This window comes from Macrobrachium nipponense, chromosome 20 (assembly GCF_015104395.2).
Source record: "Macrobrachium nipponense isolate FS-2020 chromosome 20, ASM1510439v2, whole genome shotgun sequence".
In the NCBI taxonomy this organism is placed as follows: Eukaryota; Metazoa; Arthropoda; class Malacostraca; order Decapoda; family Palaemonidae; genus Macrobrachium; species Macrobrachium nipponense.
The window spans coordinates 56,201,579-56,222,126 of NC_061089.1; the positions used below are offsets into that span (position 1 = coordinate 56,201,579).

The 20,548-nt window shown below is 47.2% G+C and overlaps 1 protein-coding gene across 7 annotated transcripts in view; it reads left to right on the forward strand.

Moving 5' to 3' along the window:
• The window catches only part of LOC135226162 (reticulocalbin-2-like), a 93,704-nt gene that overhangs the window by 63,185 nt on the left and 9,971 nt on the right, over nucleotides 1–20,548 (forward strand). For 2 of the 7 annotated variants that reach the window (XR_010317180.1, XM_064265638.1), the window contains one exon: nucleotides 4,405–4,528. The exons of the other annotated variants lie outside the window; for them this stretch is intronic. Coding sequence is in view for 1 of the 2 variants with exons in the window: in XM_064265638.1 (XP_064121708.1) it covers nucleotides 4,405–4,528 (124 nt within the window). In the remaining variant the exon portion in view is untranslated. The remainder of the gene's footprint in view (nucleotides 1–4,404; nucleotides 4,529–20,548) is intronic. 7 annotated transcript variants of the gene reach the window in all.

Genomic DNA, 20,548 nt, shown 5'->3' on the forward strand with positions numbered 1-20,548 from the left:
TTGGAGGAAAAGGAAAGCTGGTGGTTGGGGGAAGGAGGTGTGGGAAGTGGTGAAGGGTAATAGGGAGGCAAAGAAGAGATTTGAAGAGTCACAGCAGGAGGAGGACAGAGAAAGATTAAGAGAGAGAAACAAAGAAGTAACAAGGGTGGCAGCTCAAGCTAAGGCAAGGGCATATGAAGAGGTTTATAATGAACTGGAAACCAAGGAAGGTTTGAGTAAGCTGTTCAAACTGTCAAAAGTAAGAAATAAAAGAACAAAGGACACCACTCATTTTAAGCAATTGAAAGATAGGAAATGGTACGGTCATAAAAAAAGGAGGAAGACATCCTGAAAAGATGCAAAGAGTATTTTGAGCAACTGCTATATGAAGAAAATGAAAGATTGTAAGAGAGGATGGACAAGTAAACATGGGAATGGTAATGGGGATCTCTAGGGGTGAAGTGCTACGAGCCTTAAAAAGAATGAGGAATGGGAAGGCAACAGGACCTGACTTAATCCCAGTTGAAGTTTGGAAAGCCTTAGGAGAGGAATGGGTAGACGTTTTGTATGATCTGATGGTAAAATTATTCGAACAGGAAAAGATACCAGAAGAATGGTGGGAAAGCATATTGGTACTTATATTTAAAGGTAAAGGTGATGTCCAGGAATGCAGTAATTATAGAGGTATCAAACTAATGTCTCTCACGTTGAAGATTTTGGAAAGAATAGCTGAGAGAAGTGAGAATAAGGAAGGAACAGTCAGGGTTTATGGAGGGAAGCGGCACAACGGATGGAATATTTTGCATGAGGCAGCTGATGGGAAATTCAGAGAAAAACGAGACCTGCATCTGGTATTCATAGACCTTGAAAAGGCTTATGTCAGAGTACCAAGGCAAGAAATATGGAGATGTTTGAGGGAGAAGATGGTGCCAGAAAAGTATGTCCGAATTATTCAGGAGATGCACAGGAATGTGTAGACTAGAGTGAGAAACAGTGTTGGAGAGACAGACGGATTGGAGATAGGAGTTGGATTACATCAGGGGTCAGCACTTAGCCCATTCATCTTCAGCATCGTGATGGATGTAATGACCAAGGATGTTAGAGAAGCAGTGCCATGGTGCATATTATATGCAGACGACATTGTGTTGTGTTCATAGGGGAGGGAGGAGTTGGAGGGGAGGTTGGAGGGGTGGAGAGCAGCACTGGAGGAGAAAGAGGAATGAGAATAAGCAGATAAAAAACTGAATATATTAGTTCCAGTATTACTGAGGATGGTGAAAATAGCATAAGATTGGGTGGGGAAGAAAGAGAGAGTACAGAAGTTCAAGTAGTTGGGGTCCATATTAGAGGATAGTGGAAGCATGGACTGAGCGGTGAGACATCGAATTCAGGCAGGATGGAATAAGTGGAGGTCTGCATCAGGGATCCTCTGTAACAAGAAGGTTCCTCTGAAATTGAAGGGAAAGTTTCATAGGATGGTGGCCAGACCAGCAATGTTATATGGAACAGAAACAGCAAGTATGAGGAAAACAGAGGAGAAGAAGATGGATGTAGGAGAAATGAGTGTTGAGATGGATGCCGGGAGTAACAAGGGAAGATAGGATTAGAAATGAGTATATAAGAGGATTGACAAAGGTGGTTGAAATATTAAAGAAAATACAGGAGGGAAGGCTTCGATGGTATGGACACCTGTTACGAAGAAAGGAACATCATGTTGGGAGACATATGATGGAAATGGAAGTGCGGTGTAGAAGGAAGAAGGGAATACAAAGAAAGAGATGGCGTGATTGTGTAGGGGAAGATAAGTTATGGAAAGATATCAACGAGAACGATGCACAGGACAGAAATCGATGGAGATGACTCATTTATAACAGCCATATAAAAATGGGTTAAAGCTGGGAAGAGGATGATGAAGGAAAAGAATTTCATGGATACTTTTCTCTATTTTCATAGTGAATGAGACTTTAAATACATTGGTTTGGTCTTAGATAGGTTTTGTCTGCTGAAGACAATGAAGGTAGATTTCATACATTTGTTTGGAATTACAAATATGGCATTATTGACTGACAGTTGCAACCCGTCTCTCACTACATTTTTCTTTAGGTTGGCTTCTGAACAGCAGTTGTTTGTTGCTACTCCTGTTAGTCCTCATTTTTCACTTTTTTTTTCAACTTTTCTGATCAATATACTGCAGATAATCAAGCAATGGGAAACTTCTATTTTTTATTTTCATAACTTTTCCCCACTGTATTGTTTTCTTGAAGGCTTATATGTTAAGGTACCTTTGAAATCTGAAACTTGCTTTGCAGTAGTAAGCATTTAGGGAACATCTTCGTTAATCTTTAGTTGTGACTTCATTGTTCAGAAGGCTGTTTGAGATTGGTCATTTTGAGTGATATCTGTTGGAGGGAGAGTAATTGGGGTCATGGCAAATGCATGACTACACTATTATATTCATGATCAGTGAGGCATCATGATTAGTTCTATGTGAAGAGGCATTTGTTCTTTCTGACCATCTTGTTTGTTAAATGGGAGTGAGTACAGTAATTCATATTATCCCTTACTTATCAGCTCAGGTACTTAATTGACCTTTGTCAGTGTAACGAAGGTTGTATTGGCTGTAGCTATCAACATTTAGGTGTGACCAGCTAATTTGTTGCTTCAATTTCTTCCCCTTATATTAGAAGAGGCCTTGCTGGTGAGCTTTAGGAGATTATAGAAATTCAAATTGGTTAAGTGATCAAGTCACACTGAAATCTTAATTGTTACAGATAAGATTTTAACCCTTAATGGACGGATAGGCTCTGAGGAGTAGTAATAACAGGTTTTGGATGGTGGACAGATTGATCCTAGTGAGAAGCAATATTAAGTGCCATCGATTTGGAAGGAATCGACGGGAAAGAGGCGCCAATACTTCTATAGCCCATAAATTCACTAATACTAGCAACTTTTACACTGGCTAAACTCATGAATATGGCATCTCAGGACTTCAGTTCTGCCTCTGACTTCAAGGGAGAATGTACTGCGTCTCTGTCTTGCATTGTCTTTTACGATAGTATCTCGGTTGTAAATGTAATTTTGCTAAGAAATATTACAAAAAACGTACAAATCCAAAAAACTTTCTGCATCTCTATTCTCGGTAAATTTACGTAATTATTTTACAACAAATATGCTCAGAATTTGTTACTGATTTAATTTCTTACCTGTTTAGATGTTATGCGAGAGCTGTAATTATAATTTTACAAAATAAAATAAAATTATTTATCAGAAAAAACATGTATAACTTGGTAACATTTACGATTGTCTTATAAAAGAAGCCCCACAAGGGGTTATAAACAGTCATTTAATCCTGTTTCTTGTCTGAGATGGGTTGACCTCTAAATCTTAACCTTTTAACTCTTATTTATTTCTTTTCTCTTTCAATAATCTATTCATGCTCTGATTGACCTGGGATCATAATTCTTCCTTGGTTCCTATTTGTTTTCCACCGACCACTTAAGAAAAAAAAAAAAAAAAAAAAAGGATGTCCCTCCCACCTTCAAGGCCCTGTCCACAGAGTATGGAGTGAGAACAATGAGATTGTTTGGTAACTGCTTCAGAAGCAAGAGAAAATATAAACAGCTGGAAGTGCCTGACAGGTATACCGGCTAGTGTGGATAGGCCATAAGACCTTTATCCATCTTCGATTTCAGGACTTCTCTAAACCGCACACATCAGGTAAAATGACCAAAATCTTTAGAGTTCGAATGATACATTCAGGCTCTTATGCGCTACTTTTGTTTGGCTCAACTATAGTTAATTAAAGTACAGTATGAGTATGTTATAACAGGAGAAAAGTCTTAAACCTTAGGGTCGATTTAAATGCTGCCAAAAGTCCGGGTTGAGTATATTTGCTACTTTCAGTTGCCCATAATGTAGATGTCCTCTTGAAATAAACAGACAGGAATGGCCAAGGGGTTAATCCCTCCTTAAGTTTCAACACGAAACTGTGATTGTTAAAATTGATCTCGGCACAAGGTCTTTGCCCTCAGAAATTGGCAAATCCAGGAAGTATCATAAATGATCTTTAAGGTCTAGACTCTTGTTAATACATTCTTTCTTTTCAGGGTTCATTGTTCATTTTATTAATTAGTAAGCTATGGGTTTATTTACTGTATCTTTATATATTTGTGTGTGATGGGCTGTTAAAAGATCTGGATGCTCTCGTTGCTCAGTTTTAGGAAATTTCTTGACATTGACAGAAGCAGGTGTAATTAATATATCTATATTGTTTACTAGGGTTAAAAATGAATCAGATGTGTTATTTAATGAGAGGTATTTTTAATTTTTCTTGAAGTATTTTTTGTCTCCAATGATTTACCATTTGCATTTCAGGTTTTGATATTAGATACTGTACAATGTAGTAATAATATAAGTTATTAACAGGAAAGGAGCAGGATCGTGAATGGCTGTTAACAGAGAAAGACAAGTTTGACAATGATCATGATGTAGATAGAAATGGAATTCTCGACAGGAATGAGATCTTGTCCTGGATTGTCCCATCAAATGAGTAGGCATTAAATTTTTTTGTAGCATGTTGTAGTATATGCTAGAAACTAACTTGCTTTCAGTGTTTGTGCATGCAGTGCTAATGCAGAGGTCAATTGTCAGATTCATGAGAAAAGTTCTTCCAGTCTTATGCTTTGCCTTAAGTTTGTAACAGATTTAGTGTAAATAGTCTTTTGCATAATGTAATCTGGGTGTAGTCTGTAGAGGGAAATGTAAATGGTGAAGACAAGCTTTTGTGTCAATATGAGTTACAAACCTTAGTAACTGTAACCTAGACAACCAACAAAATAACAAGTAAGACCTTATATATAACCCATGTCTCCACCGCCAAAAGCTTTTTTTTCATCATTTGATGTTGTTACAGAAATGCATCAATTACTCTTCAATCTTGTTGTTTTTCATCGTCGTTCATCTTTTGCATTCCATTATCTTTTATCATCATCATCTTTATCACTAATCATAATTATAATGCAAGTTCATTGAACAACTTCAAAATATATAATAACCTTGATAATTTCCAAACTCTTTTGAGATCCTGATGACATCATCTAGTTCCCAGCCCTTGAGATGTAGAAGAAATTGTCTAAAATTTTTGTTGAACTTCAGTTTATCTTGATTTTATTTTTCCATTTTTAATATACACCCAATTGGGCTTTATAGTACTCTGAAAAATAAATTAGCAGCAAACATTGAAATGAAATTGCTGTCAGAATCAGTGTGCTTTGCCACAGACAAATTTTGGAACACCCATAAAATCCCAATGTGCTGAAGAATTCTAGTCAGTAATCTCTCTCTCTCAGGTATCTGTTTTTCATATCAGTTTTGAAAAGTATAGTAGTGGGGAAATGCTAGGAAACTATAAAGATGTTACTTTTATTAATGCAGAATGCATCAGTCAAGTATGACACTTTATTATAAACAGTCAAGGAAATTACAAATGTTTATAGAACTAAACCTAGGACCAAGTAGTGAGTAAAGCTTTCATAAGGGCTCAACCTTCCCTGATGCACGTACGTAATCTGTATTATGTTGCTGTTTCGCATGAAGAGAAGGATTGTAGTCCATAATTTCCCTGCTTTTAATCACATGAAGAGGAGGATTGGAGTCTATAAATTTCCCTGCTTTTAATCATGTGGAAAGGAAGGTTGCTTCTAGTCCATAAATTTCCTTGCTTTGTTCATACACGAAACAAACCTTCGGTCTTAACATTAGGATTTACTAGCGCCAAGCTGGAAACCGGTAGAATTAAAATTACACTTGTGAGATCCAGGGACTAATGGCATCTATACCAGGTCACGGGGCATGTATACCCAGAATGCCCACGGCTACCTGTGACCCATCAGTTATTTTCCTACCGCCTTTAAGATAAGACGTGTTACTGTCTATCTCATTTAAAGCCGGTTTTTCAGTTTGCCCGTTCTTTATCCATTTCATTTTTTATTTTTCATTCCTTTTCTTTCTCCAAGTGTGATCAGTGTGTGGTAAGAGTGGATACGTGGTATGATGGAGAATTTTGCCTCAACATCGGGATCGTCTACCGCTTCGGAGAGGAGACAAAGGAAATGCCCAGGAGTCAGTGGCTTCCCTTGTTCTAGGTTCCTAACTTCGGTGTCGACGGATCCTCATCCAACGTGTAGTAGGTGCAGGGAAAACGTATGTACGGTTACTAATCCGTGTTCTGTTTGTCGCGGTTGGTCGGTGGAACAGTGGAAGAAGTTCTATGGGAAAAGCCAATACAAAAGAAAGGGGGTGACGCCATCTTTGGATGACCAAACCTTACCGGCTTCTTTTGTATCGGTAATAAACCAGGCTGCTCCATATGTTTCTCCACCTGCTTTTGAATTGTCTCATACCCCTTCGGTTTCTCCTAGCGGTTCTGTATCGGAAACGTCAGGAGGGGCCTTGGGTAATTTTATGAATAATTTGCACTCTCCTTTGTTCCCAGCAAGTAGAGGGGGAGATCCGCCATCTTTGTTCCAGGCTCCTGCTACTCAAGCGCATAGGTTAGATGGTACGTGGTCAGCGCTAGGCCTACCAGGCGTACCAACCTTGGATGGTCTGCTTGCGCATTATATGACGTCACGGTTCCAGCAGGGTCCGGCAGCGCTGAATGTTCCTCATCCCCCGGGCTTGCAATTTATGGGAATTAATGCCGCTGCTTCACCATCCCACTCAGTATTTACAGCGATGCAGAACGTGGGAGGTAGTTGGGCAGCAAACGTGCGGTTGCCAGCAGAAACCTCTCAGTCTCTCCCTACGAGAGGGATGACGTCACAACATACGTCACACTCTGAGATGGCAGGCGTGATGACGTCACAGACCGATTCTCGGCCTTTTTCGATGCACCCAGACGCTAATACGCCTTCTGACCCGTCAATGCAAACTGTAATGCAGAAATTACAGGATATAGAGGAGAGAATGAATAAGAGAGACAAAAAGAAAAAGTGTGATTCGCCTTCTTCGTCTTCTTCCTCTAGTTCGGCGTCATCGCTAAGTCCGATAACGTCACGGCGAGCGCCAGTCAAGCGTTGGAGGAGGATTCGGGAGTTCCTAGCGGATCCTCGGGCCAAGAGGAGAAGAATCAATTCTTCCTCTTCTTCGGACCAAGACTGTCATTTCCAAGTCAGCAAGAAGGTCGGAAAATCAGTGGCTGTTAAGCACAAGGTTGGCAGACGAAGCCGTTCGCAAGAGTCTGAACAAGCGAGAGAGGTGACGGCCGGCGAGCTAGCGGCCGAGGCGGAGTTGCCAGTTCGGATCGCAAAAACTGCGATACCTCTGGTAAAATCGACGTTGGCGGCGAAAGGTGCAGCAGAGGATGGAATGCAGGTCCCAGTTTCGCCCGTAAGGCCGTTCAAAATACGTACGAAGGACGATAAGGCTCCTATTAAAAGTACGAAAAATAGAGAGTTGGCAACCTCGGCGGATACGTTCGTGGAAGGCAGTGTCCGTCTGGATAGAAGGCCGAGGCCGGGCTCGCCGACGCTCGAAAACGATGCCAATGCTAATAGAGACGAACTTACCTCTGTCTTAAGGGAGCCTTCATCTTGGAGATCTAGACGAGATTCTCGCTCTAGATCCGTGAGCAGAGAAAGAGTGAGACGTTCTCGTTCCCCTGCTGACTATCTGGGATCGAGCCAACAGCGGCCAGCAAAGATCAAAGAGACCGCGGCCGTAGGGGCAGGCGGCCGTGGAATTCCGGGCCGTCTGTCAGAAGATAGAGGCGAGACAACATCTCTCGTGATGGAGAGTGGTACACTAGAGCCGGAGGAAGGAGAAAACCAAGAGTTTCTGGCCTCGTATGCAGAGGTTATTGATTTGATTCGTCAATTCAATAGCCTTTCGGAGAAGACAGAAACACCGGCCAGTATGCTTCCTCCTGGAATTGACATGGCGTTTGGACTAAAGAGGGATACCAAGGTGTCGTATGAATTGCCTTGTTCGAGTCATGCGGAATCGGTCTTGCAACACGTAAACGCAAAGATTGCAGGGAGGGATAATTCCTTAAGATCTAATAGATCATTTAAATTTATTCCCCCTCCAATGATAAAGCAAAGGAAATATTATACGACACCGAAGGTCCCTTTGCTGTCTAGACAAATGAACCCTAATGTTGTAAGGTTAAGGCCTGGATTAACCTTGGATCAGGTTAAAATGGAGTGCCCTTCGATGACGTACCAAGAGGCTGCTACGTTAGAAGCAACAGCTTCTTCTGTCTTTCAGGCTGCGTCCTGGTTAGACCTTTGGTCAACAGCAGTGGCGAAAATTGCATCCTCGGAAGCAACAAGGAAAGTAGTGGATGAACCATTGTTCATTAGATTACTACAGTCAGGGTCCAAGGCGATTGCGTACCTGACAAACGTAAGTGCCAATGTTTGGGCAAATATCCTGCTAATGAGGAGAGATGCAGCATTGGCTGGACTAAGCCGCAATGTGGATTTGGATTCCCTGTTAGCAATGAGGAATGGGGATATCTTGGAATCGCAACTACTGTTGCCAGAGGTCATACTGGAAGAGGCGATAGATAGAAGAAGGATGGACACTAACGATAGGTTGGTGCAACAGGCAGTTAGGAAAACCTCTTAACAGTCAAACTACTCCTTTGGAGGGAAGACAACAGCAGATGCCTCGAAAGAAGACAGTGAGACATAGCATCCCTAATAGAGTCACAAGACCCTCTTCCCCAAAGAGGATAACTCATCGGCCCTTTCACAATAGAAACAACAGAGGAAGGGGCAATAGGGGAAGAGGGAGAGGCTCAAGAAGATAGGATGGGCGCCTCCCATCACTCGGCCACACCAGTGGGGGGTTGCCTGGCAAATCACTGGAAGGTGTGGCAGGAACTAGGGGCAGAGCAGTGGGTGGTGGATGTTCTCAGGATCGGGTATTTGATTCCGTTCGAGGTAACCCCGCCCCTGACAGATCAACCATTACCCCACGTCACTTATGCCCACAAATCTCAGAAGGCCACTATTCTGCAGGACGAAGTGAAGAAGATGATGGAAAAAGGAGCTGTGCAACAAGTATGCAGTCCGACAAAAGGCTTCTACAGCAGGATTTTCCTGGTACCCAAAGCCAACGGGGAGTGGAGGACAGTAATAGACCTGTCAACGCTGAATCTGTTTATAAGGAAAACCAGTTTCAAGATGGAAACTCCGAAAACGGTTCTACAAGCAGTCAGAATCGGAGACTTTATGCTGACAGTCGATCTAAAGGACGCATACTTTCAGATACCAGTCCATCAGTCTTCAAGGAAATTTCTCTGCTTCAGTCTTGCAGGGAAAGCTTTCGAGTTCAAGGTCCTGTGCTTCGGATTGACAACGTCTCCTCAAGTTTTTACAAGAGTGTTCACCCTCGTGTTGGCGTGGGCGCATGCTCAGGGATCAGGCTAATAAGATATCTGGACGATTGGCTGGTGATAGCAAAGTCCAGGGAGAAATTACTCAGGAACAGGGCGGCCCTCCTGCAGCTTTGTCACAGCCTAGGTATTGTGGTGAATCAGCAGAAGTCGCAGCTGGATCCAAGTCAACGTTTGGAATATCTGGGAATGGTGATAGACACAACACAAGCCAAAGTATTCCCGACAGACCAAAGAGTAGAGAAATGCAAACAAGTGGTGAATGCCTTTCTGGGAAAGCAGACACAGCCAGCAAGACAGTGGCAGGTGGTGCTGGGAATCCTAACCTCCCTGGAGAAGCTAGTACCACAAGGAAGGCTACACCCTTCGGTCCCTACAATGGAGGATGAAGGAGTTTTGGTCACCAACAGTAGATCACCCGTACGAGCAAATTCCCTTGTCGGCAGAAGTGAGGAAAGACTTGCTGTGGTGGGTGGACGACGACAATCTGACAGTGGGTGTCCCCCTTCAACAATCCTCCCCAGACCTCTTGCTGTTCTCGGATGCGTCACTAGAAGGCTGGGGAGCCCATATGGAGGAGTTGATGGTGTCAGCAAAATGGAGTTGCAAGGACAGAGAACTCCATATAAACGTGCTGGAGTTGAAAGCAGCTTTCCTGGCTCTACAAGAATTCAGGGAGAGAGTAAAGGGACACTCAGTGGTATTGATGTCAGACAACACCACAGTAGTAGCTTATATAAACAAGCAAGGAGGCCTAGTTTCTCGGCAGTTACATGTGATGACAGTTCAACTTCACCAGTGGGCTATAGAGAACCTGGTAGACATCAAGGCCAGGTATATTCCGGGAAAAAGAAACATAGTGGCCGACAAGTTGAGCCGCAGGGATCAGATTCTGGGAACGGAGTGGTCCCTACACCAACAGGTAGTGGACAGGATGCTCATGTTGTGGGAAGGACCGATCATAGACCTATTCGCAACCAGGTACAACAAAAAGTTGGAAGTGTATTGTTCAGTAGTCCCGGACGCAGAGGCAGTAGCAGAAGATGCGCTACAACACCCCTGGGACAATCTGGACGTGTACGCATTTCCTCCATTTTGTCTAATCCGTCAGGTTCCGAACAGGGTAATGCGGTCTCAGAACCTCAAGATGACCCTGGTAGCCCCGTTATGGCCGAAAGCAGAGTGGTTTCCAGACCTACTGGAACTCCTAGTAGATGTGCCAAGAGAGTTACCTCCATGGAGCAACCTTCTGTGTCAGCCTCACGTGGAGAGGTACCACCAGTCGGTGAAGTCCCTATCGCTTCACGGGTGGAGACTGTCAAGTATCTCCTCCGAGAGCGAGGGTTTTCGCAGAAAGCAGCAACTCAGATGGCAGGTAATATCAGAAAATCATCTGCGACAGTATACCAAGGAAAGTGGTCAGCATACTGTGATTGGTGTCGTAGAGGGAACGTGTCTCCACTCGGTACCACTATTCAGCAGTTAGCAGACTTTCTGATATATCTCAGAACAGAAAAACATATGTCTGTATCTGCAGTGAAGGGGTACAGGGCTGCTCTAGCCTCAGTCTTACGAATGAAAGGAGTGGACATATCGTCTTCATGGGAGTTGGCCATGCTGATGAGGAGCTTTGAACAGTCATGCCCACCAAAGGAGCTAAAAGCCCCAGATTGGGATCTGACCAAGGTACTGAGTAGTCTGACAAAACCCCCCCTACGAACCACTAAGGCAGTCCACGGATAGGAGCCTGACCCTGAAGACAGTCTTCTTATTGGCCCTGGCTTCAACCAAAAGGGTGGGGGAGCTACATGGCCTCTCATATCTCATAAAGCACTCGAGAGGTTGGAGATCAATGGTGTGTGAGTTTGTCCCAGAATTCGTGGCAAAGACCCAAAATCCAACAATAGTAGACGGCAGATTCGACTCCTTTACCATACCTTCCTTGGCAGACTTTGTAGACAACGACAAAGCTGAAATGCTCCTGTGCCCCGTCAGGGCACTAAGGGAGTACTTAAAGAGAACAAGGCACCTCAGGCCGGGGTGCCAGAGGTTGTTCGTAAGTACAGGACGGAACAAGAAGGAAGTGTCCAAAAATACAATATCATTTTGGCTAAGGGAGACGATCAGAGATGCTTATACTGCAGAAGACAGAGGGTCAGATAGCCAGGTGGGAGCTAGAGCTCATGACATCAGGGGTGTGAGTGCTTCCCTGGCATTTAAGAAGAACATGTCTGTGGATAAAATTCTGAAAGCTGGCGTGTGGAAGCGTCCAAACAACTTTCACCTCATTTTATTTGAAAGATGTTGCCCATAGATCCTTGGACACCTTTTCCTTGGGTCCAGTGGTGGCGGCCCAACAAGTGATATAGTTCATCCAGTGCCCCTGGCGGTGGGTCAGTTTTGCGTCTAGTCTAAGATGAAGGTATGAAAGTAGAATGAATGGGATGACTGGTCTTTTTTCTTTACTACTTTCTTCCTACTCCTTTAACTACGGGCAATATGAAGGAGAGTACCGTCATGTGCTGGAACGGACTAGATGCAGGTGAGATGGTCAGCCATACTGTGAAGCTATCTTAGCTGATGATATACTTTTCAGTAGCAACACACCCCTCTGGATAATAAGGAAAAGAGGGGTGAAGGTGGATCCAGTCGCAAGGGACAAGAGTAAACAGTAGAATGGTATCTACACCCAGTGGGAGGAAACCAATAGATCCGCTTATATCTTTGGTCCTAGGTTCATTGTCCATTCTCTTAGAATTTCCCTATATATTCGGAAATGGATAAGGTGGCAAACTCCCAGTCAGTTGTAGAGACTTACCTCCCTCCAATAGTAAGTCTATCCTAATGTTAAGACCGAAGGTTTGTTTCGTGTATGAACAAATACCAAATTTGTAACTAATTTGTATTTTTCATAACTAACAAACCTGAGGTCTTAACAGTTAAAGGCCCACCTCGAACCACCCCTCTAGCAGTCTAAACTGGGTTAGAAATATAACTGATGGGTCACAGGTAGCCGTGGGTATTCTGGGTATACATGCCCCGTGACCTGGTATAGATGCCATTAGTCCCTGGATCTCACAAGTGTAATTTTAATTCTACCGGTTTCCAGCTTGGCGCTAGTAAATCCTAATGTTAAGACCTCAGGTTTGTTAGTTATGAAAAATACAAATTAGTTACAAATTTGGTATTTTAATCATAAAAGAGGATTGTAATCCTTAAATTTCACTGCTTTTACTTTTTAATGCATGTGATTTACAATTCCTTGCTCATCCAAGCTTGTTTTTGGTACCCAAAAAGGTAGACTGTGTAGCAGTAGGAATGTTGATGCAGATTATTTTCACTTCAAATAGTTTTGTTACATGGTGTATACACAAATAATTTTGTTACTTGGTGGAAGATATAATTATATGTGCAGCCTCGCCACTACATACATACCAGTACTATTTGGGTAATTTTACCATCATAACACATACTGTGCAGCAGTGTGTCTAACTGCAACAGTTACACTTTTGTTTCACTAATTTGTAGACACTAAATGACTGGAATTATCTAGAATTAAAATCTAGTTAAACCATAAAGCTTCAGTTCTCTATCAAAGTTAAACTTAACTTTGAATTAATCTTCCCTATAGATTTCTTAATCAACGAAGTTTGGAATAAAGTTTGAAGCAGTTTACTAGCAAATAGCAGACTATTGAATTTTTAAAAGTATGTAATAAGGATTTCAATTCGTATGAAGTGTCTTCATATCATCCATTTATTTGATACAAATGGTAGCTACTGTATTTACAAAAGGCTTTGGCAGGAAAGGCAAGGAACTTTATGTAGTTTGGAAGAACTTCATGTTACCTTCACTTATTTTCATCAACTTACCCACAGTTTGTTCCGATACGTATACAAACTCTCGGTCCTTTAACAATAAGAAGGTACTTAGCGGCAGTTGAACCGGTCGTAAGCTTCAAACAAGGGGGTTCGGTAGTTAAATACTTGTCCGGCAGTTGGCGGTCAGCTCGACTGCGAAGAGAGGAGTCACTTTGCTTTCGGCCGCGTTGGTGGATGGACATGTTGCTCGCCTCTCTGCCCGCTTCAGTCGTATGCTCTGTTTTCTTCACTTCGTGAAGCCTGTTTCTCTTTTTCTTTTACTCAGTGTGAATGTACAAAGCCTGCGTAAGTACGTATCTGTGTTTTGTATTTCATTCTCAGTGAATTTTGCAAGTGATTATGGATTCCCGAGAGCCAGAGACCCCCTGGCCCCCCCATCAGCCGCAGATTGTGCCCTGGTGTGGAGGGCCGTAAGTGTGGGGCCTTTCGGTCCTCTGTAGAGGTTGATCCTCATGAATTTTGTACTCGGTGTCGAGGGCGAAAATGCTCTCGCACTGAGCCATGTGATGTATGTGTTATGTGGTCGGAGGAGGAGTGGGACCGCTATGGGGGGAAGGAAGAAGCCGCGTAAGCCGGCCAAGGAGTCATTGGAGGGTTCTCCGGCTACTCCCTTGGTCACGTCATGGACAAGTCTTCTTCTTTCTTCCCTCCATCTCAGCTCCCTCGTATGGCTCCTTCCCCTTCGTGGTAGGTATCTCACTCCTTCTCTCTCGATCAGTGGAGGGTGGGGCGAGGTACCCCGACATCCAGTTGTATTCGGGGTCTTCCGTTCGCTCGGGGTGGGAACTCCCCTCCCCCCCCCCCACTGACTCGCCCGACTTTTCCTTCCTCAGATCTGCTTGCCACGAGGGACGATCTCGGACAGGCATGGTACTCGCTGGGGCTCCAAGGGACACTGGCGGTCCAGGGGCTGCTGAGTCACCTGGCGAGGGGGGCCATGCCGGTAACCCACAGCCCGACCACGACGACAACCACGACGGTGTCCATGTCTGGCTACGCTGCTCCGCCGCACCTGGTGTACAACCAGCACATAGCCACGGTGACCCCAACAGCTGCTGTGCAGGCGCCGCTGCCGGAGGTGATGATGCCCGCTGTGACGCCGCCACCTGGTTTTGCCGCTCTTGCTTCAGCCTCTGACTTCCGGTGTCCCAAGAGCTCTCCCTTGGACCTGCCTCCTGTGCAGAGGATGCCGCTGGTTCCTGCCCCGCCTCCTGTTCCTGAGTATGCTGCCACTCCAGTTCCGGTACCAGTTCCTGCCGCCGCCGTTCCTGTCTGTGATGTTGCTGCACCCATCCCAGGTCCTTCTGGAAAGGTGCAGTTGGGCCCTATTGCTTCGGCAACTGTCCCGGCTCCGTCTTGGATGGAAGACCTGATGGTAGTCCTGAGGAAGCTGATGAAGAAGAAGATGAAGAGGAGGAAGGTGTCGTCTTCATCTTCATTGTCGTCGTCGTCTGCCGCCGCTTCCCCTTCGACTTCTAAGGCCCCACAGCCGAAGAAGAAGAAGGTAGCCTCCTCCCCCCCTAAGAAGGCTCGTCCTGAGACTTCTAAGGGTCCATCCCACTCCAGTGGGACGGTTGGGACTTCCGCTGGTCCTCCTGTTCCTTCGGGAACAGGGCCCGTCTCTCCTTCCGCAAGGAAGAAGATGGGGACCGGAGGAGCGCCGGCTAACACCGGTACCTCCTCGCCTGGCGCCAGAGGTTCTGCCTTGGTGCCAGGTACCGTTTCAGCCTCTCGTTTGCGAGAGGTACCGAGTGTACGGTCACCTGCGGGTGACTGTACAGGCAAGACCCAGGCAACCGAGTCTGCTCGGCGCCAGGATCCAGGCACGGAGCGGAAGACTGGCGGGGGTCGCTCAGGTGACTCCCACCAGACCAGCGATCGCTCTCGTGGCGATCGGCTGGTACCCAGGGCTGACGCGACGGTCCCAGACCGGTCGCGGGCTGAGGCGAGGAAGCGGTTCCCTCAGTCGCCTGAACCAGCCTCGCCTGGTCCAAGTGGCGTGGCGTGCCGTGAGGACAGGCCTCGCTCCCACCGCGACAGCGGACTCTGCAGGTCCCCTGACCGCCGCTCCTACCGGGACCGGGCGGAGAGGGGGACCAGCAGCAGCTCTTCCGACGCTCGTGACCGTCGCTGCTGTTCTCGGTCCAGCCGCTCGAACGGGCCTGCAGCTCGATCGTCACCTGCAGCCCCCTCAGCACACCGGTTCTGCTGGTGGGCCCGGGGGGAGCATCAGGTCTTCCTCTCCTATCCCTTCAACTTCCTCGGGCTACACCGGGAAGAGCGAGGCGATCAGGAATGATCGTGAGGGGCGCGCTCCTCGCGATCCCGCCACGACGCCCTACGAACCTGGCACAGTCCTAGGACCGACCAGATCGTATGTGCAAGTGGCAGGAGGAGACCATGAGGGGTCTGCTGTGGTTCCTCCTGTGGAAGGAGGAGGGTCTCGGGAGGCGTTCTCGCTGGACGGGCTTGATGGTCCGTCTCCCAGGATGCAGTCACTCCTGAGATCCAGAGGTCATTTGCGGAGGTTATTGCGCTGATTCGTCAGCACAACGACCTCGGGGAAGGATTGCCACTCCCACCTCCCAAGCCTACATCGGGATTGGAGTCGTTCTGGGGACCCAAACATGAACCCAGGACGACAGCGGTCTGCCGCGAACAGCCTTGGCTGACAGCGTACTGAGCCAGGTGGACGCTCTCGTCTCCAGACAGGAGGGTTCGCTTCGGTCCAGTAGGTCTTTCAAGCTCCTTCCCCCACCTCTACCGTGACAGAGGCGTTTCTACGTGCCTTCAGAAGACCCTCTGCCGCCCAAACAAGTTAACCCGGAGCTAACTAGGCTAACTCCGGGGGTGCCTCTGCAGCAGCTCCTGTCGGAGAACCTCTGGTTCTCGCAGCAAGAGGCACTTGCCTTGGAATCTACCGCTATGGCAGCATTCCAAGCGGTCTCCTGGATCGACCTGTGGTCCCTTACAGTGTCAAAAGCCGCGGCCTCCTTGGGGAACATCACTCCTGAAGGGGACCGGCTTTTGTGAGACTATGCCAGTCTGGAGGTAAGGCCATCTCCTACCTGGCCCACCAGACAGCTAACCTGTGGGCCAACCTGGTTCTCCGGCGTAGAGATGCTGTTCTCACCCAAGTGACCAGGGTGGCTGGCGTGAGGCGGCCTTGGGTCTTCGCAACGGACCGGTGTGGAGTTCGTTCTCTCTCTTCCCAAGAGAGATGGTGGACGCTGCGGTGGAACAGCGGCGCAATGATGAATATGACCGTCTGGTCCCTCAGGTAGTCTCGAAGGTGGCTGGGCAACCTCGAACGACTGCAGCTAAGCCCAAGAGTTTAGCTAGTGCTTCCTCTGCCGCTAAGATGATCGCCTCGTCGAAGTCGAGAGGAAAGACTACCTTCAACTTCTACTGTAAGGAGTGACCGTAACCAGCCCTCCTCCCAGTCCTTCTCTCGAGGAGGATCTGGGAAGGAGAAGTCGAAGAGAGGAGGGAAACGCTAGGGATGGCGTTCCCCCTCACCTGCTGCCGGAAGTGGGTGGGTGCCTGGCGAGCCATTGGGCAACATGGCAGCGCTACGGAGCGGGGACCTGGATAGTGAACGTCCTTCAGGAGGGATATTTACTACCCTTCGAGTCTCGACTATCCCTCACCTCCAACCCGGTCCATCTGCAAACGTACGTTCCTGGTTCGACCAAGGACGTGGCGCTTCGGCAGGAAGTAGAAGCCATGCTGAGCAAACTTGCTGTAGAGATCGTATGGGATCAGTCGCCGGGCTTCTACAGTCGACTTTTCCTGGTGGAGAAGTCCTCGGGTGGGGGCTGGCACCTGGTGATAGATCTCTCTCCCTTGAACCGACTCGGTTCACGATGGAAACCGCCCGATCAGTGCTCAGTTCCATCAGGGAGAACAACTTCATGCTTTTGGTGGATCTGAAGGATGCGTATTTCCAGATACCCATCCATCAATCCTCCAAGAAGTACCTCTGCTTCATCCTCGATGGGATGGTGTACCAATTCAGGGCACTTTGTTTCGGTTTCTCAACCACCCCACAGGTGTTCACGCGAGTGTTCACGCTGGTGTCGGCTTGGGCCCACCCGGTAGGGATACGTCTTCTGAGGTATCTTGACGAATTCTGCCGCGATCTGGGGATTGTAGTGAATTACAAGAAGTCAGACCTCGAGCCTAAGCAGAGGATGAAGTACCTGGGCATGCTGATTGACACGGTAGCAGGACGAGTCTTCCCTGTAGATTGGCAGATCAGCAGGTTCAGGGAGGTAGCAGGACAGTTCCTGTCTCTACAGGAGCAACCAGCTCAGCAGTGGCAGGTCGTGATCGGTCACCTGCTGTCTCTCAAGAAGCTCGTCCCTCACGGGCGTCTTCACCTGCGGTTTCTTCAGTAGAGACTAAAGGAGTGTTGGTCACAGGCAGGAGACCCTCCTTTCTTCCCCGTGCCCCTCACGGAGGAGGTGAGGCAGGACCTAGCCTGGTGGCTGGACGACGGGAACCTCGTAAGAGGAGTGCCTCTTTGCACTCCCCCCCCCAAAGATGTTGCTGTTCTCAGACGCATCGACCGAGGGATGGGGCGCACACCTGGAGGAGTTGCTGGCTGCAGGTGTGTGGGACCATCACGACAAGCACCTTCACATCAACGTCTTGCTGACTGCAGGTGTGTGGGACCATCACGACAAGCACCTTCACATCAACGTCCTGGAGCTCAAGGCAGTGTTCCTCGCTCTCCAAGAGTTCCAAGATCGTCTGGTGGGACACTCAGTGGTGTTGATGAGCGACAACACCACGGTAGTGGCGTACGTCCAGTGGTGTTGATGAGCGACAACACCTCGGTAGTGGCGTACGTCAACAAGCAGGGGGGCCTAGTGTCCCTCCCATTGCACCAGTTTACGTTGCAGGTGCACGGGTGGGCCATAGCACACTCAGTAGAGCTGTCAGCCTGCTACATTCCAGGCAAGAGGAATGTGGTAGCCGACAAGCTCAGCTGTCGGGATCAGGTGATAGGAACCGAGTGGTCCCTCCATCCAGACGTGGTGGAAAGGCTCTTCAACCTGTGGGGGCGTCCAGTCGTGGATCTGTTCGCCACCCGGCACAACAGAAAACTCCAGGTTTTCTACTCGGTTGTGCCGGACCCATGGGCAGCTGCAGAGGACGCTCTTCAACACCCATGGGACAACCTCTTCGCATATGCCTTTCCCCTGTTTTGTCTGATTCGCAGGGCGCTGATCACCGCGAACCTTCGGATGGTCCTGGTGGCACCCATAGGGCCTCAAGCCGTTTGGTACCCGTACCTGCTGGCTCTGCTCGCCAAAGCACCGAGAGAGATTCCCCCCGGCACAACCTTCTGTGCCAGCCACACGTAGAACGGTACCACCATCTCCCTCCTGATGAAGAGCTTCGAGAGGTTTTGCCCACCCAGGGAACTCAGGCCCCCACTCCGAGAGTCGGCAGACAGGGATCTGACCCTCAAGGGGAACTTCATGGACTTTCCTTCGACGTCAAGCATTCCAGGGGATGGGGATCCGTGACGCTCGATTTCGTCCCAAACTTCGTAGCAAAGACTCTGAATCCTTCGGTTCCTGACGAACGGTTCGAGTCCTTCACGATCCCCTCCCTGAAGGACTTCACCGATAATGATGCGGATGAGGTGCTGCTTTGTCCTGTGAGGGCGCTACGGCGCTATCTGAAGAGAACTCGGCACCTCAGGCCTGAGTGTCGACGCCTCTTCGTTAGCACTGGGATTACCAAGAAAGAAGTTTCCAAGAACACTTTCTTTCTGGCTGCGTGAGGTGATCAGGAGGGCGTACGAGGCTGATGGTAGTGACGACACCCGTACCCTTCGTCTGAGAGCCCACGAAGTCAGAGGTATTGGTCCAACCCTTGCGTTCCGCAAGAACTTCTCCCTGGCGCAGGTTCTGAAGGCAGGGGTTTGGGCCAACCAGACCACCTTCACTTCATTCTACCTTCGGGATAATACCCACAGGTCCTTGGACACTTTTTCCTTGGGACCTGTGGTGGCTGCTCAACAAGTTGTGTAGTCTACCCAGCACCCGAGCAGACAGAACAGCATCGTATCATTGTGTGACTGCATGAATGGGCGAGTGAAAGAGTGTGTGACTGGCTTCTCTTCCTCCTTCATTCTCCTCCTCTACCTGTGGGCAGAGGGCCGCAGTCGTCACTACGCTGAACAGGAGGTTGATGCAGGTAAGCTACACAACCGAGCTCCATTCTATCCCTTTTAGTAGGGATAGGAGTGTTTATCCACCACTCCCCGACAAGGGGGAGAGTGGAAGCCAACAAGAGACAAACCCTTAACTTTACTTTGGCTCTTGAAGTAGGAACTAGTTCTTATGTATTTGCTATTTATAAGAGGTACACTTGCCTCCCTCTTATAAATCTGGTCCAGAAGTCTGACCATTGATCCTGCGGTGCACACCCCGATCAGCTAGGCAGAAGCTAGGATCCCTCCCTCTGCTCTTACGACCAGGGAGGGAATCCAAGGTAGGACGAACACGTCTGTTCATAAGACTCAGATTCCACCCACCAAGAAGTGAGTCTTCCTATTGTTAAAGGACCGAGGGTTTGTGTACGTATCGGAACAAATAACAATTTGTCGGAAATTGTATTTTTCCTAACTATACAAACCTGAGGTCCTTTACACATAGTCCCACCTGATGCCACCCCTCACTCTGCGTTTCCTGGGACTAAAGCAAAGTGACTCCTCTCCTCGCAGTCGAGCTGACCGCCAACTGCCGGACAAGTAGTTAAGGGGGACGGCCGGAACCCCTTTACGTATATGGGGGTATAGGGCGAAAAATGCAAAGTCATGAAAAAATTCATGGAGCTTCATATGGCAATTGAGAATACGTATACGAAGTATTTCGTCAAAATTCCTCTTACTTTCGTAGTTACAGGGTAATTAGTAAACATAACTCAATAAGCCTAAAACATTCATCCGTACAAGAAAATTCAATATTTCTTGTTATCGTAAATTTTGATAATTATTGTCAAAGAAATTGTGAGAAATGGCATCTGTAGAGATTCCGTGGGCTGCAGAGGGGAGTTTCAACTGTTCAACCATGATCAGTGTGAGCACAGACTTCAACTAGTCTACACATTCGAGTTCACCTCTGACATTCGCTTGCTTTTACATATGCTTATCTATGTTTCGGCAAGAATTTCATCATGCCAATGAGGAAAAGACAAGGAAAACATCTCGCTAACTTAAAGACAAAGAAAATTTGCTCTAATATGATTATAGAATATCATAATATAT